Source organism: Sinocyclocheilus grahami, unplaced genomic scaffold (assembly GCF_001515645.1).
Source record: "Sinocyclocheilus grahami isolate Dianchi unplaced genomic scaffold, SAMN03320097.WGS_v1.1 scaffold268.1, whole genome shotgun sequence".
In the NCBI taxonomy this organism is placed as follows: Eukaryota; Metazoa; Chordata; class Actinopteri; order Cypriniformes; family Cyprinidae; genus Sinocyclocheilus; species Sinocyclocheilus grahami.
In genome coordinates this window covers 591,026-617,361 of record NW_015505447.1, presented here as the reverse complement: position 1 = coordinate 617,361, position 26,336 = coordinate 591,026, and the positions used below count along the sequence as shown (strand labels likewise).

General features: G+C 35.9%; 2 protein-coding genes across 3 annotated transcripts in view; both read left to right on the top strand.

The window, feature by feature from the left end:
* Positions 1-7,050, top strand: part of LOC107599506 (regulation of nuclear pre-mRNA domain-containing protein 2-like) — a 50,059-nt gene extending 43,009 nt beyond the window's left edge. The window contains exons 11-12 of one of the 2 annotated variants that reach the window (XM_016291112.1): positions 4,445-4,532; positions 6,835-7,050. The gene's annotated coding sequence lies outside the window, so the exon portion shown is untranslated. Of the gene's footprint in view, positions 1-71; positions 227-4,444; positions 4,533-6,834 lie in introns of those variants that run through there. The other variant, XM_016291113.1, reaches the window with a different exon arrangement.
* Positions 7,051-7,783: 733 nt separating this feature from the next.
* On the top strand, positions 7,784-26,138 carry LOC107599564 (CUGBP Elav-like family member 3). The gene is made up of 13 exons (XM_016291206.1): positions 7,784-7,901; positions 8,332-8,414; positions 16,974-17,022; positions 17,600-17,725; positions 18,919-18,998; positions 19,206-19,349; positions 20,288-20,432; positions 20,537-20,686; positions 20,850-20,909; positions 21,498-21,593; positions 21,872-22,015; positions 23,109-23,245; positions 25,267-26,138. Exons 1-12 carry the CDS (start codon positions 7,784-7,786, stop codon positions 23,234-23,236), a joined length of 1,323 nt encoding a protein of 440 aa, XP_016146692.1. The 3' UTR covers positions 23,237-23,245; positions 25,267-26,138.
* The last annotated feature ends 198 nt before the right edge of the window (positions 26,139-26,336 follow it).

The window sequence follows — 26,336 nt, the reverse complement described above, 5'->3', positions numbered from 1 at the left end:
AGTTAAGCTTCATTATCCTCTTTCATGGACAAACAGCAGTGTAGAGAAAAAGTAATCTTTACAATTTTGAGGTAAGGCGCTGAGGTGTACAGAGACAAGCCGTTTTTGCCAACAGTGGCAGAAGATGCAGAAGAAACGAAGTTGTTGGGCAGAATCATCACGGCCTCCCTCAGTTCCCCGAGGCTTTTACTGTACTGACATAAATAAAGATGTGTTTGGAAAAAAACCACTGTGGGGGAGTGTAGTCTCAACCATGATGTCTTTGAGTCTTTTCATCTCAGTTGCTTCCAAACTGATTTCTTTGCTCTTCACAGTTTTGCGAACACCTTTCATTCATTAATAAAATACGATCAACATTGTACGCAGAGATTTTATTGTAGCTAAATGGCTGCAACACATGTTGACTATATATGACCCTTTAGCCCATTTAATGTATTTCTCAATTAATTTCATCTCAGTTGCTTCCAAACTGATTTCTTTGCTCTTCACAGTTTTGCGAACACCTTTCATTCATTAATAAAATACGATCAACATTGTACGCAGAGATTTTATTGTAGCTAAATGGCTGCAACGCATGTTGTCTATATATGACCCTTTAGCCCATTTAATGTATTTCTCAATTAATTTGTGTTTGAATGGGTAAATGTAGGCCGTTTCTATGATCAATTCTATGTAACTGCAAACTGTGCAAAGCATAGCTTGAGCTATCAGAATCTAAGTGTAGACCGTTAATTCAAGCTAAATGTTTACCTCCTCACTCAGTGTGTTCCGTAATCAGTCCATTCCAGTTCCACTTCGGGTTTTACGGTTTCCTATTTAGTGATCCTGGATCCCTTAACGCTCCTCTCACATACTGTAGTCTGGTTTGCAATGAATATTTACTTCATAATTACCCGTATTTATCTCACTTTAGGCTTATGTTTGCACAAATAGTTTGAAATAGCCAATTATTATGCAGAGACCGATTAAGATCAAGTTTTTGTCTGATCAAATAAGGACTTTATCAAGAGATGACTCTGGTCACACTTCAGTTGTGTGGCAAATGTTGCATCACACTGTTGCATCTTTCTCTGACGTAAATGTAGCATAAAAGACAGAATTATGTTTCTCTGAATTAAATGTAGCATATAAGACAAGGAATTTACACAATAACTTGATTCTAAAATTAAGGCCCAGCATAGCACTTAATTTAATGTCACTCATGCTCAAGTCGTGGGTGATTGGATTAGGCACAGATGGATATTTATGGCGTGAACTCCTAAAATCGTAACAACATGAGGCTTTTTTTCCCCTTGAATAATACAACTATATAGAAGTGTAAAGTAAAAGGAGAAATTCTTTAGCCTTAAAATCAGTTGCAGTTGATGTTTGCTGGCTAATAGGCAGGATTTTAGCATTGAGCAAAGCGGTCTAATTCCACTGATTCTGACGTTATAGCAGAATAACTTCTGCTTCAGAAATCTTAAAGAAAAAAAAAACGAGCGCTAAAGTAAAACATCGCAGGACTTTTTAAAACATGTTGAAACTAGCTTTTCTGGGTGGGTACTTCAGTAGCCTGTATACATCTTTCATACTTCAACTTTCATCAAATAGAAAAGGAAGCAAAGACTCAAATTAGACTACACTCTAAAAAATGCTGGGTTAAATACAACCCAGTGCTGGGTAAAATAGGGACAAACCCAGCAATGGGACTGTTTTGACCCAGTGGTTGGGTTAAATGTTTAACCCAACCTTCTGGGTAGTAACCCAACCGCTGGGTCAAAACAACCCAATTGCTGGGTTTGTCCCCATTTTACCCAGCACTGGGTTGTATTTAACCCAGCATTTTTTAGAGTGTATTTGGCTAATTTATTGTAAAACGTTAAATAAAGAAAATATAGCTAAATAACCACATTAGTGCTGCTGGAAACATTAAGTTGCCCTTTATAATGAAGTTAAAAATCATAATTGCTTATAATACTAAATTGCTTAAAATCATAAAATTAGCATTAAATTGCTAAAGACCTGTTAAAGTTACACCGTTCAATAATTGCCTGAAATTTTCACATATACATTCCAAAAACAGCATATACATGATATTGTAACCTCTAGTTGACTAAATTTAGCTTTGTTTCAAGTTGCAAAACAAATGTTTACACATGGTCTTCGGCAGGGGGCGACAACCTGTGGTGATGTCCTGGGCCCTGTGCTGAAAGTAGCCCACTAATGTCCTGGTTGTATTTTGCTAACTTACACAAAATCCTCATCAAATCTAGATGATGCGTTTTGCTGTTTCAGAGAAAGTTTCCTTTTTAAGAACATCTGGTGATGAGCCAACTTTAAAGGGATAGTTCACCCAAAAATGAATATTTTATCATCGTTACTCACCCTCGAGTTCTTCCAAACCTGTATGAGTTTCTTCTGTCGAAAGTTGGTAACCAAACAGTTGCTGGTAGCCATTGACTTCCATATAGTATTTTTTTCTCTCCATATTATGGAAGTCAATGGCTATTACCAACTGTGTGGTTACCCACATTTTTCGAAATATCTTTAGTGTTCAACTGAAGAAAGAAACTCGTGCAGGTTTAGGACGACTTGATTGATGGATGGACTATCCCTTTAAGTTATTCATAGTTTCACACCAGGGGTCTTCAGACACTCTTTTGCCCTCTGAGGTTCATCCTTCAGTAACGCACCTGCTGTTGAGGTGTCATAGGGTTGATCTGCTCTCTGTCTGTCATGGACAAAAGCAGGGGTTTGAATTACAAACTGCCTCAGTAAAACATAACCTTAATTCATTAATTGATTTAATTTATTATTAATTAATTCCAGCTATACAGTCATTAGCCTACATGTTCATGTGTAGAGATTTGGTGGGGCTAGGAGTAATTAACAAACACCTATATCACGTTTTTGCAAATTAAAGTAATAACGAGGTTTAAATGAAAGTTTATCTTAAATATAATTAAAGACGTACAAATAGACGTGAAAGAATATAATGGTCAATAAAGTTATCGAATATTCCTTACTGGTTTTAAATGACATTTTATACAGTGTTATTTACACAAACCAAGAAAGGCCAGAGCTCAGCATTCCATCGCCATTCAATTCCACAAGCTGTCGCCTCTCTCATACGAATATGCGAAGCTGTTCTGAATTTCTAGCGTATTAATAAAACGGGCTCTATCGAGAGTTAACGCTGAAGCTGTCCAATAGCCTTTGTTAAGACAGTCAAAACAGCAGTCTATGGTCGTGTCCTCAGATGTTTCAATAAGACCGATTATGATACCTTATTTTCGGGGAAATAATAATAATAATAATAATGAAATGTAGCCTTTAAAATATTTTGTCGGCCGAAAAACAAAAAAAACTCAACTTCAAGCTTCTGAACAGGAAAATAAGATAAAAAAACATTAAACTAGGTTATTATTATTATCATCTGTAATATGTAATTATAAGATTAAACGCCTAATCATTGCAATACATTATTATAGCCTATGTTATAATTTAATGAATAGTTATATAATTAGTGAAGAGTCATGTTTTGATTTATAATGAAATAATAATAATAATAATAATGAAATGTAGCCTTTAAAATATTTTGTCGGCCGAAAAACTAAAAAAACTAAACTTCAAGCTTCTGAACAGGAAAATAAGATAAAAAAACATTAAACTAGGTTATTATTATTATCATCTGTAATATGTAATTATAAGATTAAACGCCTAATCATTGCAATACATTATTATAGCCTATGTTATAATTTAATGAAAAGTTATATAATTAGTGAAGAGTCATGTTTTGATTTATAATAGCTCTAAATATCTTGAAGTAGTTTCATTTGGCTGCTAACGCTGCACCGTTAAAAGTTTACAGGACCGAAGATGACGTTTAACAGTGATTCTGACGTTCATCCGCTCGCTCGTCAGCTTACTTTACGTAACGTGCCTTATTTAAATAGCAGAGAGGGCCACGCCCCCGTACGCGAAGAGCGAGCGCACTGTTCCTAACAGTATCATGCAAAACATTCCACAACAGCATGTGCCGCGTGGGATGCCATCCATCAAATTATCCACCCCCGGCATACACACAGTTTATACTCTAGAAATGACCTCTGTATCAAAATATTAAAATAAACACTTTGCTTAAGTAACCAATGTTTTTTTTATTCTTCTTTGCTTTTAATAGAATGCTTTCTCTTTATATATATACTCTCATAGAAAAAAAAATACAAAAATGTCAAGGGGCAGTACCCTTCCAAAAGATACTAATAGTAATTTTAATATGCATTTTAAAGCACCATTTTGGGGGGGGTGTATATATATATTTTTTAAAGGAAATATATATATACACACTCATTATGTATGTATGTTCTACATACCTTCCCCCTTATGTCACCTTAGTCTTTTTAACCCAATCAACCTTTTGTTTTATTTTTCTCCCTCTGTCCATCCTCAATAAATGCAGATCTTCTGGTGAGGACTTTGTCAGCCCAGCAACAGAGTGCTTGAAGGGACATCCTATGCCCTTGTATCCCGTCTGCTTGCAAATCAAGGTAAAGGATATGCAGCTGCACAAAGCACACTCAGTATGTGTTAATTATCCATTTATATTTGCAAGAACTGTAAAATACATCAGGCTGCAAGTCCATAGCAAAGCATGACACTCTGAAGTCAGTGGAGCTGACTGTGGTAAAATGCACTTAACTATTGAATATTTTCTTATGCAATGGACAGAATGTAATATTAGTCTTGAACTTAGATTGTAATGGAGGTTAGCTGTATCATGTGGACAACATGGTTAAAGCCTTTATTCTGCTAAAGTTGTTTCAGGCCTTCAGGACAAATGCAATAAACAATGTAAAGTTAGAGCTCTACCTCCCTCTACTGGTACAAACTGATGTTAAAGAGCTGGTACTTTATTGCTATAGGCAATTATCATAGGTCTCATGGGTTAGCTTGCTCTCTTGTTAGAGGTATTGTGGTTTCTGTTGTTCTCGTAATGAATATGCAGGCAATATTGTATCGACATATTATTAGACAAAGCAAAAATGTAAATATATTTTTTTAAATGAGTATGCCCATATAGGCCTAGCATAGTGTCTAACCCAGAACTGACAAATCGGGTTATTGCTCGAAAAGAATGCACAACATAAAGGTCCGGGTATATCAGTAGGTGACCTTTATGCCAGTCCACTTGAAGTGAGCAGATGCAGCTGATACAATATCACATCTCATACCTCACAAAGATATGAAGGCCTTGGGCTGCTTGATATGAATGTATATGTATAAAATATAAAAGAAGCCACTCACAAATGATAAAAGCAGTTTGTTTATCATCCAGATTTCTTGGCTCTTGTTCAAAAATCATGTTGAGCATCTGGGAGCTTACATTTAATTGATTCTCCTGCATAATTCACACAGACTTTGACCACCGACAAGCTCTCAATGCTTACAAATAGGCAATACTGAAATAACCAGCAGATGTCGTCGTTAATTCAACTGTCTGGTATAACCAGTTGAGTCATCTGTGATTTGAAGTGCGTGCTCTTGTGTACGTGAATGTGTCGTAGTATACTTATGGGTTTTGTTCTAAAGTGAGGTTCTCAGAAAGATAACTTTTTAATATGGATTCGAGGTCAAGGGTAAAAACAGCATTGGGGGATTTAAGGGCTCGTGGCAGATGGTTGTCAATCCCAGTAAATGAACACAAGTACTCTAGTCTTTAATTTAGTTTATCCTAAGAACCAGAGAGCCTGATATATATAGGCTACTGACCATTAAACAATTACAGATGAACTTCATGTCCCGGCGGATGTAAAGCGAACACACGGTTTGTGATGTGATCTGTATAGATGAATCTCCTAAAGGTTCATTTGACTTATTTATATATTTTTTGTCAGTAATAGAGAATGAATTAAATTGAATTCCCTGTCAGATCGCGCACTAAGATAGCGAAATTGCTCGACCGCATAGCGAGCACATCACGTAGTTTAGTCTATGTGGGCGTTAATTTGCGAGAAAACATGATTTGGCTCAATGTAGTTTCAGCACCGTGGTCAGAGCTCGACGAGAACAAAAGGCGGATTAGCGTCCTTGATATCAGGCACCGTCGAAATGTTACATGCAAACCTAAAAAACGAAAACTCGAATAAACCAGTAGCGAACCGTAACCCTGTTCATCTGAGTGTACATTTCCTATAAGTAAAACGTGTTCGTTTGTTTGAAGAACATTTTTTTTTTAAATTTTTTGCCATATTTTGTGTGTTATTTAACGTAGCTCTTCAAGAAGGAACGTGTGACATTATTATTAAATAGAATTATTACTATTGTTCTTTATTAATAATTTTGAATATGATTATTCCGTCCTCCTTTGTCTTTTTTCCCCATTATGTTTGCTTTAATTTTTTTGTATACATATGGAAAATTCATTGGTCTTTTTTGTCAGACTAGTTTCCCTCGTACAACTCATTCTCAAAACAAAAGGAGGTGAATCATGCTGTAAATATAGTACTGTATTCAATTTAGCTATGATGATCTGCAGTAATTGAGAGAAAATATAAAATAAACTATCCCTTTTTATATATAAAGTTGCAATTACAAGATTTTGAGTCACAAACTTGAGCTATGCGTTATAAGGACTAAAATAATTGCGAAACAGTTGCATTTGTGAGATATTTTGGTGCAGATACAAAAAACAGTCTAAATATAGAGATTCTATACATGAGATATCTATATCTATATGAGCTGAGATATAAAGGCGCGATTAGGAGAAATTCATGATATATTTTTTTTAACCTGTTTTTACCTCCATTGTATCACACTGATATGAAAGGGGCAGATGTTTCTATTTGACAGCGCCCAATGGTTTTGCGGCTACGCTGTGTGAGAGGAAAATATACACGCTCCCTTAAGCCGAGTAAACGTCACGGTTTCCACACCCCGAGGGAGGACAGGAGATGGACAGGAGGGGGACACCGGCTTTCGACGTCAAAAGCAACGGGTTATACGGAGTGTCAACACCGTGAATATAGGCTACAGCATTACAGTGCATCTTCTTCACAGCCTCTGCATTAAAACGTGAGTGAAATCCATTTTATTGGCATTTATACTTGTATTGATTCATGCATGTATTCTAGTCAACAGGAGATATTTGAGAGGGCAGAGAGAGACAAAAACCAAGACGACTCGAGGGTGACAGATGCACGGATTTAGTTAAACGTACAGGGGTTGGCGTTCAAGCCACCCGCTCTCCATCAGCTCTCTTTATCTGTGCACGTAGAATATCAGACCATATTCACAACCAGACAGAAAGACAGCAAATAAACAAACATCCCCTTGTAATTAACAAGAGAGAGAGAGAGAGAGAGAGAGAGAGAGGGAAGGATAGGAGAGCAAATTTCGCCTTGCACAAACACCAGAGAGCTAGTAAAAATTGATTAAATTCTTTTAGTCTCTATTGATTTAAAGACGTGAAGTTGCATGGATAGCTGCATGTTTTTGTTCTCTATCATGTATGTGCGTATGTGCAGTTGGTGTGGTGACAAAGAGCCACATACGCCTGAGCTTCCAGTGAGGATTAAACAAAGAAGAAATGGGGATATCTGTCGATATTTATATGCATTTCATTTTATTGCATTCACTTTTAAAATGCTCTCTTGCCAGAGCTCGTAACACAAGTTTCTTTGTTCTACTATAGCATTTTAATCTCTTAAAATACCTTAGAGATTGACTGATCTCTCCTATTTATATTCTGTTTTTGGTTACACCTTATAAAAGCATACATTATTAATATTTACCTTATATAATGCATTCATTCAAACAGATCATTAATGTATACTCAAATAGCAAGCCCATCTTTGAGCAGTTTGGGAAGATCTATGAGCTTACGGTGATCAAGGACAAGTACACGGGAATGCACAAAGGTAATTAAACGCTAGTCTATAGAACGGACAGTCTCAAGGGGAGATGGGAGACTAATGGTGCTAGATGAGTTTCCTTTTCATATCTTAACTACATATCTTAGTTCGTCTACTGGGGCCTTCTTTGACAGTGGGATATATACTTGTTTTATTGTGTAGAAAACTTTAACCTTTAGTTTGCAATAGCATTAATTTCCTGCTGCTTCATTTTAAGTTTGCATCCAACATTCTAGCTTCCTAAGATAAACAAATCTGTTCATAGAAAAGGCATCTTTGGTGAGAAAACAAATTGTTCATAATTCTTAGTCACGGTTGTCATATCCTTTTATGTCCGCAAAACACTGCTTGTTATCCATGGTCTGTCTATGTCTATGTCTATGTCTGTTATGTTTTTATTTTTACATCCCACGTTGTATTCTTGTTCTTTCTTCAGGATGTGCGTTCTTGACGTACTGTGCGAGGGAGTCAGCCTTGAAGGCCCAGAATGCACTGCACGAGCAGAAGACATTGCCGGGGGTGAGTTGTCGCTGTTAATAATGTGAACGGGCTGTATAAAAAATTTATTTATTTAAGTCAAACAAACACTTCCAATTGCCTATATATAGCAGACTATGTATAGGATAAATCTTTTATCATGAAGCTCTTCTAACAGGGCTGAGGAACATGAAGTAATTTCTAAAAGTGGAAGCAACACATTATATGGTTCAGGAGATGGGATCTGTGGAAATCTGTGTTGACTGAACAGACTTTAATTAGGTATGTAGGAGGGCACAATCCTTGAAGGCATCTGCGATCGTGTCGCTGTCTGAAGTCGTTGATTAGCTGTTAGGCCATCTGCCATGATGGACAACCTGTAAATTCAGAAACCTCCAATCTCTTCATCTTTTTATGCTTTTTTATGTGTAGATTACCTACTTTTTCAGATTTGCCAGATGTACGGGATCATTATGAGCGGTGTTGCAAGTTGAATGCACATGACGTCAATGTATAGAACTTGAGGATGAGCTCATATGGTCTGTTTTGTGATTTACAAGCAGGAATCAAAGGCATATTCCACCCATTACCTGAGCCTCATGCCATTCCATACATGTATGATTTTCTATATTCAGCTCCACACAAAAGAAGATATTTTGAAGAATGTTGGTAATCAAACCATTGTTGAACAATTCTTCAAAATATCTTCTTTTATGTTCCACAGATAAAAATAGAGTCAAGCCAGTTTGGAATAACATTAGAGTGAGTATGATTATGACAGTATTTTCATTATTTGGTGGAATATCCCTTTAATACAACTATTGTACATGGTGATGGGTTTTCCCCCCCTGTTGATTAGACTTGGAGCAAGCAAACCCACAGGGATTTTTTTCCTTCCCCTCAAATTCTATTTAAGTGAGTTTAATTTGCATTAGAGGAAGCTGCGCGTCGTAAAAGATGAGACACGATGTGGACTGAGCGGCCAACATCTGAACAGACTCCGAGCCAACTGTAGTCCCACCAGACGTAGGCTAATGAAGGGATATAATGGCTTTATTGCTCCGTATGTCACATCACGTAACATCGAAAGCTGGTTGAGTAGTGTTAGAAGCGACAAAATTAAATCGAAGTGTGAGCAAAGTAAACCTTGTTCTGCCTTGGTTTTAGAGAATCAATGTTTGTGAGCATCTGTTTAGATGGTTTTTCCTTATGGTGAGTAACGTTATGCGTTATGTGCTCGTGGGTAACTCCAGAACAAATCCCATTATTAGCATGACAGTAGTCTGACCTTTGCCGACCTCTCCAGGCACAGATCAGTGGGTTCCCCTGGGTTTAAGTCCTCTCTCCTCCTTCTCTATCCCTCCATCCTTCTATTAATCTCCCCCTCACCTAAGCCTGGTAAGACGGTGTTCAAACCTCCCCCATGAGGTACGGCGGGAACCACATTATTAAGAACAACACCCACCTCTCCTAAACAGAAATCTCTCTTCTTCTTTCTCTGTCTCTCTTTCATTCTTTCTTTTTTCACACACACACACACACACACACACAGACAGCCCAGCTGTGTGGCATTATTACCAGCTCATGGCACCTGCCATTCAGAGCAGGCCCCGCCCACTGCCTGTCAATCATAGAGAATTGCTTTAGCAATGCTGCGTGATGTCTGTTTAGAGTGCATGTGCCGGTGAGATAGGAATTGTAACCACGATGAGAGGAGAAAGACAGATAAGATAAGACCGAAATTGGCTTGGAACTTTAATTTCTCACCGTTTCTCTTTTTCTCTCAGGCTTTGTTCACACTACATCCAATTCATATTTGTTTTTCAGATTTGATCTTTAAGACACTCAGTATGTGCATTGTCATTTTGTGAGTGATGAAAACGTACCTTGCTCAAATAGTGTAAGAAAAGGGGTAGTTCACCCAAAAATGACAATTCTGCCATCATTTACTTATTCTCATGTTGTTCCAAACCTGTATGACGTAATTTCTTCAGCAAAACACAAAAGATATTTAGAAAAATGTCTCAAGGTTTTTTTTGTCCTTGCAATGGAAGTTAATGAGATCCAATGCTGTTTTGGATTCCTTTGACTTTCATTGGTGTAATTTTAGGATTATTTATTGTAGTATTTATTAATTTTTCATTTAGATAAAATTTTTATTTTTAGTCATTTTGTTATGTGCTTGTGCCATTTTATTTAAAATGTTTATTAAGCTTTCATTTATTTGTTTTAACTTTCAGTTTCAGTTTTAGTTTTAGTTATTTTTGTACTTCAATTGTTTTATTTTAGTTATTTGCCGAGGCAACATTTCTCACTTTCATTTGAGGTCTGATATTTATATTTTATTTCAGCTTTATTTTAACTTTAGTTTTAGTTGTAGTTTTAGTTAACAATTGCAACAGTGTTTCATTGTATGGAGAAAAAAACACTTACATATACTTCATAACATCTTCTTTCATGTTCTACAGATGAAAAATATACAAATGTTTGTAATAGGGTTTGAAATGGGTTTGTAATAGTCATATTTCAGTGTGTGTGTGTGTGTGTGTGTGTGTGGCCTTTGATGATTACACACTCTGTGATAGCAGAACTTAATCTGACGGACATCTATCCACTGTGCACAGCAGAGTTTTTCACACCATTGACATAAAATAAACTAGCTAATGGCCATTTTCTGCTTTTCAAAAGGAAGTTAGCTGCAAATATTAGCTGCCCTTTTCATCCACTTTATGTTTGTGGTAGCGTTCAGATGCTCAGACATTTATTATAAAAAAGTCACGAACAACAGATCCTCTTGGGTCCATCCTACTTCCTCTCTTGATTTGATTGGTTTTGTCATCTGTAACAAATCATACAATCTTAAGAGCTTGTTTGCTGGCGGTAATCTGTCTTCTTTCTGAATGTGTCCCAGATCGATATTGTTGCTCATGAAAACCCATACAGACACTAAATGATGAATATAGCATTTGCAGATTTCCTGATTTTTCAATTTGAAGTGCCCATGATGATTTTTTAAATAATATAAATAATATTAATAATAAATAATATTCTATACCTGTTGATGTTTCAAATGAAGAATATTCACTCTTTAAGAATATTGTGTGTTAAATACATATTGACAATTACCACAGAAATGAATGGTTGTCCCTTAGAATTCCATTTTAAGTGCACAGCTATCTACTATATCTTTTTTATTTGTTCATATTTACAAACTGAGAAGTTCATCTAATCTATAAAGACGAGCAAACAAATATACATTATTTATTTTTAAAAAAGTGGTGAAATCCATTGCTTTCCTCATCCGCATTTGGTTCCCATAGACATAAATAAAGTAGCACCCCCATCTCAAACAATAGAACAGCATCACCACTGTTGATGGCGTGTTCGGGGGGTTAGATATCAGCATTATTGCAAGCATCACTCACATGAGGTCTGTTTGCTTGGCAAAAGCGAGTTAGTTTGAATGTGCTACATTCAGAATTTGATATGCATATTGAGTTAGCAAACCCAACCAATGCATATCCCCGTTTCCCAACTCTCTGTCCATCTTTCCCCATTTAGGCAGGTGTCAACACTGACAGTTTAAAGTCTGTGTTACCATTGTAATTGCTTGAGGTCTAGTGATTGACAGATTTGAAACAGAGTATATTGATTATTTCAAGAATGAAGATTTCAGGAGCTTTCCATCTTTCAGCCAAGATGGTGTTTCATTGTCTAAGGGTAATTTATGTGACATTTCAAGCAATGACAGCAGTATGACATGCTATTTAAAGGCTTTTTTCTAACTCTTATGATTGTCATACATGCAGTTTCAATGACCGTATAATAATTACTAATAATGGAATATTTGTATTCAGTGTTCACTGAATGTTTATATTAAATTTACAATTTTGTGTTTGAGTAAAAGAAATGTAAGTACCAATAAAAGTATGTTCCATTTGGCATGTTAAATGTGAATGAAACTACACATTTCTGAAGACCATTCTCTGTTTGTTATAAAATGGGAGATGGATGGAATGGCTGAAAAAATAAGCGAGAAAAAAGGAGAAAGCGAGTGGAATATATTGGGGGTGGGGTGCCGTGCAGGTTGATTACGGTCGCAGGTCCTGTTGCCAGGAGACGGCTGGGACAAGGGATGCTGGGTTGCTAGGGAACCAGCTCAATGCAATGACCAGCATTGCATGATGGGTACAGAGGCAAGATTGAGAATAGTCTTTGTGTAGATACACAGCTAATTTAACATCTGCCACCACACGCGCACACACACTAACAAGTCGCAAGAGAGATCCTCTTGAGCTTGAGTGCAAATCACACACACAGTCATTCTTTCCATGCACAGAGAAACTTGGGGAGCATGAACAAACAGCATGCCCTCCAGGCATATAGTGAATGAATGAACATGAATTGTGATCTGATTTTTAAGCTCTTATGAGTCACCGCCTTTCTGAATTTTGCTCATATTGTTCAGAGTTTGTGTGAATGGAAAAGCCAAATTTGGGTGTGTCTTGTTTCGAATATAGGTATTTTACAGGTAAAACATGATGATTTATTTGTATATACAGTATATTCAAGGCAATACATGGAAGTTGGCGGCAGAGTAAATGTCAGTTGATTGAATAATCTATGGATTTAATATCCCATAATCCCACTGAAATCCCTGGCCTCAGATCAAGGCGGAGATTAAGTGTGTGTGTGTGCTCATCATGTCAATGGAGTGTTTTAGCTGGCAGACGAATGAAGCGGCAGTTATGACCTGCGCTTCTGATGGCGTGTATGGAAAGATATTACATTAATATTTTCTTCAGTATTTTCTATTTTTGTAAGCATACGATTGCATTTTCCTGCAGCAACACAGATTGTAGGATTACGTTTATTTGTGTATTGATGTGTTTTACATTTTTCCATACACAAAAAATAGCACACATTTGTTGAGTCTCAGTTTCCTGGTGTTTTTAAACATCATGTTCTACAGTTTATTTAATTATTTACTTTATTAAATTGTCACTTAGTTTTAATATCAGTGGTGCTACTGCAATATAAAAACAGCAGCTGGACATTTATGGAAAGCATGAGCTGTTCGTCCTCAGGTTAAAGGTAATGTGCAGTTTATACATTTATTTTTACTTCTATGCTTTTGTTTATGCTTATACTTTTTTTTCTTGAAAATCTATGAAAAACACCAGACTTTTTGAAATGTTGTTTTGAATGGTTAGCGGTATCCACATTCATTTTTTATTTGTCCTTCTCTGTGAGTCATGTTATATGTTTTTGGCATGCTGTGAAATAGTGAAAGTCATTATGTAAGGTTTATACGGCGCTGTATGTGTGCGAGTGAGTGCCTGATCAATATGGACCCCAGATGAGTGATTGCGGCTGGTCAGATAAAACCAAGCCATCTGAATTGGGCCAAAATGTCACCTGATGCATAATTAACGCCTTTATGTTTATTTGGTCAATTTAGCTCACAGCTTCTTTTCTTGCCTCTCATCTTCTCCTTTTACTAATTGTATTTATTTAAATTAGAGCTGTAGTGATTGAACAATTCCAAGTAGAATTGTGAAATAATTTGAATTACAATACTAATACTATCTACTGTTCATGCTAATTCTTTTTATTTCGTGGTAAAAAAGAATTTAGTCATTTAAAATCATTTAATATTTGTTTTTAGATAACAATAAGGACATAGTTTTATAACCTACTTGTAATGTGTTGTCACATTTCTTTTAAAGTAGCATTTGTGGTCATAATTGTGATTGTGATATAATTGTCATTTTATATTTGTATATACATATACTAAGGTTCATAAGTTTGGGGTCAGTAAGATTTTTAAAATGATGCATAATTAACGCCTTTATGTTTATTTGGTCAATTTAGCTCACAGCTTCTTTTCTTGCCTCTCATCTTCTCCTTTTACTAATTGTATTTATTTAAATTAGAGCTGTAGTGATTGAACAATTCCAAGTAGAATTGTGAAATAATTTGAATTACAATACTAATACTATCTACTGTTCATGCTAATTCTTTTTATTTCGTGGTAAAAAAGAATTTAGTCATTTAAAATCATTTAATATTTGTTTTTAGAGAACAATAAGGACATAGTTTTATAACCTACTTGTAATGTGTTGTCACATTTCTTTTAAAGTAGCATTTGTGGTCATAATTGTGATTGTGATATAATTGTCATTTTATATTTGTATATACATATACTAAGGTTCATAAGTTTGGGGTCAGTAAGATTTTTAAAAGATGTTTTTGAAAGTCTCTTATGCTCACCAAGGCTGCATTTATTTGATCAAAAATACAGTCAAAACTGTAATATTGTGAAATATTATTACAATTTAAAATAGCTGTTTTTCAAATTGTATATATTTTAATGTAATTTATTCATGTGATGGCAAAGCTGAATTTTCAGAATTTTTTTTCAGGTATCTTTGATGAATAGAATGTTCAAAAGAATTGCATTCATTTGAAATAGCAATTTTTTGTAACATTAGCAATTATAAAATGATCAATTTAATGTGTCCTTTATGAATACGTTTTTAAATTCTATTTTTGATTAATATTAATCTAATTTTTAGTAAAAAAAAAGATTCCTGGCTTAATAATACTACATAAATTTACCTGAGAAACAAAATTACAAAGCATATTAAGAGTTGCTCAAATGTCTTAGAGACATATTATAGAGAGTATATTTAGCATTTTGTATTAGTTGATTTTGTAGTCTTTCCTTTGTAGAAAAAAAATAAACTAATAAGAAGAGCATTAAATAACTGCATTCTAACTTTACTCCCTTTTTCTAGTTTGTGTATGCTTAAAATAAATGAAAAATCTGTATTCACAACAAAAATCTGTATGCTTACTTTCAATATACTTTCTAGGAAAACAATTTTTTTAATGTAATTTTGCTCAGGTAAATGTATCTTGTTTTAAGGATGGTTTGATATTTTGACTAAAACATTAAAGGCACAATATGTAAGGTCGCATTTTCAAAACAATAACAAAGGGCGAAGCTTGACGACGCTATGAAGGAGAGTTTTCACCATCCAGAGATGTCCGAATCATGTTCACGGATATAATGAATTATTTTATTTTATTACCTGTACCTTCCAAAGTCTTTCAAACAGCGAAAAAATTATATTGAGAAAGCGAGCAAAGAACATTTAACGTTACATTGTCAAAGAACAGTATGCCTGACTTCAGTCTAGCGCGAGTTTAAGCAATCTCAAAAAACTCCCCTTATAATCAGTAAAGCTGTCTATACACTATTTGGTGAATGAATCTCCTACTTACATCATACGTACATCTGTACTTTGTTGTTTATGATGAGAGAATACACTCAGCGAGCGCGCGCACTGAACAAAACTCCGGTGTTTCAGCGATGACTCATCTAAACGCCTCTGATTGGACGCTGCGTTCATAATCTCAACAGACTCGTGTGTGTGATTGGTTATAAGGTGCAACACTGTAAAAACGTGGAAAAAGATTCATGGTGCAACACTGAGCAGACCTAAATTTAATGCTGCTGTCAACACTTTTCATTTCGTTTTATTCGAGACTGCCGTAATGGATTTAGTTTAACTGCAGCAGCTTTTTTGTCCACGTGCGTTGCCAAAGTTTCTACAAGCGGAAACCGATAGCGTGAAACCTGATAGATAATACGTAATTGATAAGTGACAATGACCCTGGAGGAGCCATTATTTAAAATTGGAATTTCTCTGGATTTACAAATCCTTGGGAACTTTTGGGATAACGTAAGTGCACAACTGCATGAAATATATAACAATGTGCAAGTGGTTTTTGGATATTTTATTACTAAAATCTTACATATTGTGCCTTTAAGACATTAAGATATTAGATATTAAGATATTAATGTGTATCCTAATATAATACTATTATAAATACTATCAAATGGCTTTCCCCCCACCTAACCTTAGTTAAACTTGGTTTTATATACTAATTTTTCTTGATTTTTCCCCCCTTTCCATTCTCATTTCCTCTCTCTCTCCCCTTATTTCTATTTTCATGTTTCTTTTCCCTCTCATCTCACCATCCCTCCCCTCTTTCCCCTGGTGCCTCTTTCTCTCTTCTGTTTCACAAACCCAGAATCTCTCACCGTTTTAATCTGCCGTGCGTCTGTAATCCAGATTAGCCAGCGAGCGTGCTTAATCTCATCACTTCCCCAACCCCTCGTGGGTGTGTGCTTTTCCTGGTGCCCGAGAGAAAGAGAGAGAGAGTGGAGCAGGATTAGGTTGGATGGAGAGAGGAAGAGCATAAAACTGATTCTTAATGAGAGATAAAAGTGGGCGAGAGAGAGATGGCGATTAGGCCTCAAATAGAGGCAAACAAGTACAAAGGCTATGTGGAGAGAGCAGAGAGCAGAGACCAGATATAAAGGGATGGAAACACAACAGATGCAGGGCCAGTGTGGAGATTTGGCTTTTAACTCTGGAATATTGAGGCAGATGGGCAGGTCAAGAGATCTACATCATGCACATACATTCATGATGTTCTGCAAAAAAAGCACACACAAGCACAAGAGGAAGTGAAAGAGCTGGATTTTAAAGTGCAGTTGATCATGTGATCATGTGCTCTGTGTTTCAGATGAACCGCCCCATTCAAGTGAAGCCAGCAGACAGTGAGGGCAGAGGAGGTATAACACACACACACACACACACACACACACACACGGCTGTCTGTCTATCTATCTATACAGACTTGATTTATGAATAATTTTTACCTTTGAGAATGTCTTCAAAGAACAGTTTTGCCACATTTTGTTCACTTATGGGATAGTTTTGTCTTCAAAGTAAACACATACTTCATATTTTGTGTTACAAATACCAAAATGTATTAATAATTCAAGAATTCAACATTTTAAACCCATTTAATGTGCGTGGATTGAGTACAGACTGATTTAATAATCTCTTATTTGAAGAAAACAGCAACACAATCCGAAATACAATGCAAATGGTTCTTTCTTCTTTCTTCTGTATTAATACACACACAAAACATGAGCTGTGCCATTGTGTTGCGCTGCAAGTGACGGTCCTCTAGGGCCATCTAGTGTCCAATAATGTTATCACACTATGAAGCTTACACTAACACAGAGTGACAAATATTGTCTGCGATGATTTGATGGTTATTACCACTTTAGGATGATACATGATCTCACACAGCCATTTCTCTAATATATGTAAATTTATCATGATCAGTCTTTCTGTTTGTAGACAGGAAGCTGTTTGTGGGGATGTTGGGGAAACAGCTGTCAGACACCGATGTAAAAAAAATGTTTGAGCCTTTTGGAAGTATAGAGGAGTGCACGGTACTCAGAGGGCCTGACGGAGCCAGCAAAGGTGCGCAAACCACATTCAAATACATGCACTGCCAGTTGTATCATGAGCTTAAATTCTAATATAATACGACTACTCATAATAACAATAATTATTATCATTATTGTATTTTACTTAATAATTTATAATAATAATTAATTTATAATTATTTACTATTGTTTAAATTATAATCGTTATTAATATTATTAAAATAATAATAAATAATAATAAATGGTTTATCATTATATAATATATATTAATATAATACTACTACTAATAACAATAATAGTAATTATTGTATTGTTAATCAGTCATTTTATTTAATAATTTAATAAGTATTTTATAATAACTGATTAAATTTTTCTTCTTAATTATACATATTTGTTATTTATTTATTTATTTATTAGCATTTCTTTTTTGGAAGAGATGGTTTAAGTGGAACTTCTGTCAGTGTTCAAGTACATTCCCTTACACTATTTTATTTTTATTTTAGTGATCCTATTTTTCACAGATATTTGTATTAATTATCGTTAAAATCATTTTTAACAATAATTAAAATGGAATTATTATTATTATTGCTCTTTTATTAGCATTTCTTTGGAAGAGATTGTTTGAGTGGAACTTCTGTCAGTGTTCAATTACGTTGCCTTGAAAATATTCTTTGAGTGAACTCCATTTTTCACACATTTTGAGCACTGATGGCAAATTAACCACATATTATAGATGTAAATTGTTACAAATAAATTGTTTTAGCAAGGCTTGCCAGTTGTCTTTGACTGAAGGCTCTTTCAATAAGATTACAGGCAATAAAGCACATCTGTACCAGCACTGTAGTATTACAACACTACTAGAGTTGCAGCAGTGTGTTTGCTCATGCACACGTATGTTGGCTAATGAATGATAGTCCGTTCAGCGCAGCCTGTGATTTATAAAGCGATGGATGTGTGGGCTCTGGGTAATTATGTGTGAGTGTGAATGGAACAGATGCACCTGCTGTAGTAAATCATTAACTGTTTCACTTTTACTCTCCCATATGTTCAGATGTAGGCTTTTGGAAATAATGTGGGCATTTGTACCAACCTCAGCTTATTGTATTTGTTTAATTGGATGTTTAAATACTCCCACTTGATGATGCATTGTTTTAGACTATAAAATGTCTGCCTAATGCATTTGCCACATCGCTCCAGCTTTGTCTAATAATGTGTTGTGTGTTGCAGGTTGTGCATTTGTAAAATATCAGAGTAATGCAGAAGCGCAGGCGGCCATTAGTGCTCTACACGGCAGCCGCACTCTCCCGGTTAGTGTTTCGTTCACGGTCACATTCAGGATTCCTCCCACAATCACACCTACAGGCATAACACAACACAGTAGCACATTGTTTAGATATTCATACTCACTCACTACAGAGTCTTTGCGCTTTGTTTTAACATCACCCACTGCATATTTTACCTCCAGACTTGTATTTGATGTTGTTTGAGAATGAGGATTTTCTTTATCCCCTCAGGGTGCATCTTCTAGTCTGGTGGTGAAGTTTGCAGACACAGAGAAGGAGAGAGGAATCAGGCGTATGCAGCAGGTGGCCTCCCAGCTGGGTGTCATTAGTCCCATGAGTCTACACCTGGGCGCCTACAACGCCTACACACAGGCAGTGAGCACTAACAGTACTCATGATCCAGTGCAGGAATATACTTGGTCTACTGTTCAAAAGTTTGGGGGCAGAAATTAATGCTTTTATGACAGGAAAGACTTGTACATTGTTTGAAAAGATTTCTATTAAATAAACTTTGTGTTCATCAAAGAGTCCTGGAAAAAATAAGTTTCTCAGTTTCTAGAAAGCAATATTAAGCAGCATAACTGGTTTCAGCATTGATAGTAATAAGAAATGTTTCTTGAACATCAAATCAGTATATTAGAATGAATTCTGAATCTGAATAGATTTTCTTGAAATCTATTCAAATACACAACAATTTAAAATTTTAATAATATTTCACAATATTGACTGTTTTTTTTATGTCAAATAAATGCAGCTTTGGTGAGATTAAGAGATTTGAAAAACATTTTTAAAAACCTTACTGAAACCACCCAAACGTTTGAACAGTAGTGTGTATTACATAATATGTCCATTGAGGAACTAAATAATTTTGACTTTATTTTGAACAGTATATTTAATCATTTAAATCCAGCAAACAATTTTGAACATTGTCTGTCTTTAAACTAATTTCTAATTGGTTTCATATTTTGGTTTCTAATGCAATGACTTTCATACTTAGGAGTGGCTTATGTTTCCAAATTATTAATGGGCCAATGTATGTACCAGGATTTAGTTTACAGAAAATAGATTGGGATGAAATTGAATTAGGATTATAGCAATAACTGGAAGTTGCATTAGGTTTGGTACCAGAAATACTTCCATAATTACTTTACGTTCTGCACACGGGAAGTTGTTATTGAAATGGCATTGACCTAATAACCCCAGTACAACCCCTGCACAGGACTTGAATTTAGTCCAAATCTGCTCAGAATTTTATGTGTCATAGTCCTTTTGTACAAAGCTTTGGATTCACTGCTTTTTTTTGTCCCATTCAGCTCGTCCAACAGCAGGCCTTGGTGGCTCAGTCTGCATATCTGTCTCCTGTGGCGACGGTTGCCGCGGTGCAGATGCAGCAGTTGGCTGCTCTCAATCCCAGCAGCATCATAGCCACACCCATCGCCTCAATCACGCCCTCCTCAGGTAAATATCAGTCTTCTACAAAAGCAATTTGGTCTGTAGAAATATTCCAATTCCAAGACTTATTGGATTTAATCAAGTATTTGTAATGGGTCATTCTGCTGTAGGTACGAGCACTCCTCCAACCATTGCTGCCACACCTTTGCCTGCTTTGCCTCCACCAATCGCACTCAACAGTTACCCTCAAGTCTCCGCACCACCCAATGGCCAGTCTGCCTCTGAAACCCTCTACACTAATGGTGTCCATCCATATCAGGGTGAGGATAGTTCCTCCAGTCTTTATTCATTTTAATACTATATTGTAGGGCTGCACGAGAAATCATATTATAGTCATGATCACAATTTCTGCTTCTCTCGATTCATTACTAATTGTCTCATCTCTACTTTTCTTCTGTTTGTTTTCATGTATCTCTCCTTCAGCTCAGAGTCCTGCATTGGATCCTCTCCAGCAGGCGTATACAGGCATGCAACACTACACAGGTGAGGCTTCTGAACTCCTGAAATGCAACTTGAATTTTGTTGACACTGAAGAATGTGGAGTCTAGTACTCCCTTTTTCAAAAAATGAAATAAAATAAAATAAAAACACAGCTTTTTACAAACAGGCCAGTTAAAATTTCTGAAGCAAGAAATAAAATACAATCTAATCTAGTTCAAGTAACAAACATTGTTTTCCACATTTTTATTGTTTTTACTAAATGAACACAAACAATAGATATTTATTCATGTGCATGTTTTTATTTATATACACCAATCTAACAGTAAGCATTCATAAAATAAGGATTTAACCCTGTACATTTTTACTAAAACATTTTAAACACTGTAAACTGCTACATGTGGCTTTCCATGAATGATAATGATGTAAATGAATCGCTGAATTCATTGGCATGGTTTGCTCGAAAGAACTGATTCACAGAAATGAATCAAGCTTCATGAAGTTTAATCAAAGACTTTTTAGCTGCTTATTGAAGCTGGTCACTAGCTGAGTTGGATTTGGCTACTTTTACAGCAAGGCTGGCAAATGCATTTGAACCTGATCTCATGTTTAACTTCATTAATCCACCCACAGCTACATATCCTGCTGCTTATGGATTGGTTGGTCAACCATTTCCACATCAGCCCACTTTGGTTGCCCAGCAGCCGCAGCAGCTGCAACAACGAGAAGGTAATGATGTCATTTCCTGTCTAACTGGCTACTATAACCACTGATATCCTGTTTTGAGGATTTCCTAGACTATAATTGAACATATTTCTCAATCGTTGTTCTCCGAAATCTCATGCTGTGCCACGAAAATATTCAAAGCACCATCTTTCATTCAGGGATCAACATGGTTACTTCCTTTTTATGATTGAAGAATTAGACTGAAACATGTGTAACAGTGTGGTCTGATGTATTTCGCTCTTGCCAATGTCTCATATCTTCTCTCCTCTTACTCCCTCCAGGCCCAGAAGGCTGCAATATATTTATTTATCATCTGCCTCAGGAGTTCACCGACTCTGAGATGCTGCAGATGTTTCTGCCCTTCGGTAACGTCATTTCAGCCAAGGTGTTCGTTGACCGCGCCACCAACCAGAGCAAATGCTTTGGTAAGTGATTTCCAAAAAGCGATTTAGATGCTGTATGTATACAGACCAAATGAAATAAATATAAACTATGAATGCACAATTAAAGCAAAGGTATTATTGACGTATATATATATTTGTTTAATAAATCTCATAGTCAGATTGCATAATATCTTTGACTCTTCCTTGACACTGTGATTTTGTTTCTGATTTATAAAGGGGAAAAAAATCTTCCAGAGTTTCATACCCTCATCAGGTTTTGAAATTACAAAAACAAGCTGTGCATGGACTAAGCCATTTCTGTTTTAAATGTGATTTGAACTTAAAAAACATCTAGAGGGGTTGCCTGTTGAGAAGGGAGAAAGAACTCCAGTTAATACATCTTCATCGTCTTCATCTGCCACGGTCAACTGGGAATCTGCAATTACATAAAACACTAAATTAGCAAAAAAATATGAATCTTTTTCTTTTTTTAAATACACTGTATGTATGTATGTATACAGACCAAATGAAATAAATAAATATATATATATATATATATATATATATATATATATATATATATAAAATGAAATTCTTCAATATGTAATGGAATATTGCTTTAAATGAAGTACAGTGAAATGTAGGCATAAATAAGGTGTGAAATACATATAATTATTTTTATAATATAACATGATGTGAAATCTGAAATAGAATTAAATGTAAGCATAAATAAATAAGATATAAAATAATATATACATTTTTTCATGTAACATGAAAAAGGATGTTAAATACACCTTAAAATGAAAAACGTAATGAAATGTGAAGTGAAATACACCTTAATAATAAAATAAAGGAAAATTTACATGAAAACTTGTATGAAATACGACACGATAAATGCCTTGAAATTAACAATGACATGAAATATGCTTTGAAATGAAATGTATCAAAGTCTTGAGGGCAAGAAAAAATATGTATTTAGTCTGTTAAATCTCTCCATAGTTATAAGAAGGTTACCGTTAAAATGCTGTTGAAATGACAAGGGAATCATCAGTGATTCATTCACCGAAGCACTTCCTCCACAGCATTTACATCTTCTGTTTCTTTCTTGTTTCTGGTCACGCCCTTCATGTCGCAGGTTTCGTAAGCTTCGACAACCCAGCGAGCGCTCAGGCTGCCATCCAGTCCATGAACGGCTTTCAGATCGGCATGAAGAGGCTTAAAGTTCAGCTGAAGAGGCCTAAAGATGCCAACCGCCCATACTGAGCCGAACAGGTGAAGAAAACGAGTGCCTCTTCATTAGATCTCTCAGTATTATGCTTTGTGAGCAGTTCTAAACTAACCAGTCTAGCCTGTTTTGACTGATTAAAATTGTTACTACTGACCTAATGATTTATTATTAAATACTGTAACCGAAAGCATAACTCATCAGCATTAGATCTTAAAAACGTAGTCGAAAAAGAAAAAAAAAAGCACTCATTAATTTTTACTTTTCATTTATTGTTTTTGTGCTGTGTCATTGTTCACAAAAAAAACAACAACAATCAAACAAACAAACACAACCTCATCCACACCAAGGCTGCCCTGTCCAATCATAACTCGTGCGGAGACCACGTCGCTATGGCTACGGTGGCCTAGCAACCAATAAAGCTCCCCCCTCCTCCCACAGCGTTGGTTTGTAAGTTGATTGGCCTGTGTTGATTACTGTGGAGATATTCCTGCCTGTGATGGTTGCCATTAGCAGTTTTGTTTTTTGGCCCTTTGTCATGTATCCTCCATGCTGAGAGTGCATGGCGGGTTACCGTGGTGACTATGGACTGTGTTTGGTGCGTTGTGACTCTCTCTTTTTGTTTTATAAATACTGATCAATAACTGACACTTATCTGTGATTTACTCCTAAAGTAACTCCGGTAGCTAATGGAGTTACTCAACCTAAATTGATCCTATTGAACTCTAATCAACCAGCTCAATGTGCTGCTTTTGGGTGGATTTTGTTTTTGATCAGTCTCCTCTGTGTTTTGTTTGGTCATGACTCTATTTCTTATTCAAAATACTCCCATATGTAGTCTGGTGGTGTTATAGTTACTGTGAATGTGGGGTGGGGGGTCTCAGTGTGGTTGTATTTGATTCCGAGAGCGTTTGTGCTAGTGGATATGCTGTTTCGTGCCAACGAGTGAGCTTGTGTACGTGCTTGCGTGAATGATACGAGCGATTCGTGCATTTGAGCGTGAGAGCGAACGAGAGGTAGGGAACTTCATTCATTATATCTCTCAAACCTCTCACGCTGAGGTTTGAGGTAACACTTTGTGGTTGTTATGGTCAAACAAGTGACGCATTGTGCCGACCAAAGAACAGCATTCCCCTGTAGGAATTCTGGGTTATTTTAGGAAAACCTATTTATAGTTTATATTCAGTCATTCGTCTGAGCACTCAAAAAAGACGCAGTTAAGACAACGTCTTGAACACAATACAGCCCAGAATTCCTATGGTGCATGTTGGAAATTTGTTTGCCTGCCAGAAATGTTTCCCCACTTCAAATGATCACTAACAGAGAAACACACTCTTGCATAAAACCCCATTCACTGATTCACAATGTAGGTTGCATGGAAGTATAGAATGGTAAGCATTAGGCTACGTCCATATTAGCATTTTTCTCCATCCACACTAGCATTTTTAAGCGTTTTCCAAAAGTTGCTCACCTGAAAACGCTTAAATTGCCTTGCTGTGCTTACATAAAACCTCATAAACGCTCACTGAGAGACCAGACGTAATAAAGTTATTCTGGCACTATCATTTTATTAGCAAATATCCCACCTCTCACTAGTGCGTCCAGGTCACACTCAAACTGTTATCTTTGCAGGAATGTAATATGAAGATTGTACATAGTAACATTGATCTTTAACAACATTATTAAATTGAATAGAAGGCACATCAATGTTGGTACAACCATAGATATATATGGGTACAATATGTGTCACATGACTAAGCATAGCTCCGTTATCACAGTCCACACTACAACGAAAAAAACCCGGTGTTTTCAAATTTATATACTTCTGGGAGCACCTTCAAACAGCTGTTTTTTTGCTGGACACAAATGGGAATTTGTGATATTTTCAGATGCAAGAAAATTCTGATTTTTACTTACAACAGAGAGAAAAAGAAGCGTTTTCAGATTTATCCAGATTAATGTGGACGTAGCCTTAGATAACCTTCCCAAATGCACAGTAGTGTTGAAATAAGTAGGAGTGTTTTTTGTCTTGATCTTAACTGCTGTTTTCATTTTCTTTCTCTCACAGGGAAGAAAGGAGAGGACTATCGGAGTCAATTACAAGTCTCTTTTCCTCCTCTGCAAATTACGGGACCAACAACTTTCACAAAACTACAGTATAAAACCTACCGAGATTATTTAAACAAAAATATACATTTAATCACAAAGACAGACTTATCGCAAGAAGTGCAGGTTAAATAGAATGATTTGCTACCTTAACTGTATACAATATAGGACCAATCAGCAACGCAATGCCACTTGCTCTTCTGCTTGTGGGTCGTGACCTTTCTGTCCTCGGCCCACACATCTACGCCCTGCACACACACACAAATGGGACCAATGCAAATATGTCAGTACTACACGAGTTTCGCTTCTGGGTTCAAAGGAACTATGAACTATTAAAGTCTTTCTGCAGCAATGTAAAATATGTATATAGAAATGTGAGGGGACCATGTGTAGACATATCGAAACGGTTGGGAGGGTGGGACTGGGTCAATGTGATCAGAGCAAATAATCATGGGTGGTATATGGTAGATAGAGAAAGAATGTCCTTTTGGGAGTTTTGAAGGATTTGCTCTTGGTCTCTAATCTGAGTCCAGTTATACATAGTTCTTCATCTTCAATACTTAAGGAAACGAATGACCTGTGGTATGGGATGCTGGTCCTATATCGCAAACCTCCCTAAAATGACTGAATATAGTTTATCACAGAGAGGCTGTAGTTAGAGTTTTTTATTTTTAGGTTTGTTAGTTTTTCTTTTCTTTTTGTTAAATTGTGGATGATTCGAGAAGATTCATGAAAGTTAAAAACATAAAAAAATGTATTTCATTGTATATATATCATGCTTTTAAAATGAAGGTCAAGATTTAAACATTTGGGATATTATTATTATTATTATTATTTAGGGAAAGTGATTTCTATCTTTTTTTGTAATTTATCAATTTCTTGATGGAGGGCATTTTTTAAATTATTTATGAAGATAGAGGATCATTGGCACATGTTCCGATGAATCCGTGTATTTTTAGACATTTTATTTACAGATTTACCATTAATGAACAATCATTATTATTATTCTATTTATTTTCGTCAACTGTTGTT

Bases quoted from the DNA above. Each gene is read 5' to 3' on its own strand.
- LOC107599564 (XM_016291206.1), top strand. From the start codon at position 7,784: ATGCATTCATTCAAACAGATCATTAATGTATACTCAAATAGCAAGCCC. The intron at 17,023-17,599 runs GTATAACACACA...TTCTGTTTGTAG, and splicing joins AGACAGTGAGGGCAGAGGAG to ACAGGAAGCTGTTTGTGGGG. The intron at 20,433-20,536 runs GTAAATATCAGT...ATTCTGCTGTAG, and splicing joins CTCAATCACGCCCTCCTCAG to GTACGAGCACTCCTCCAACC.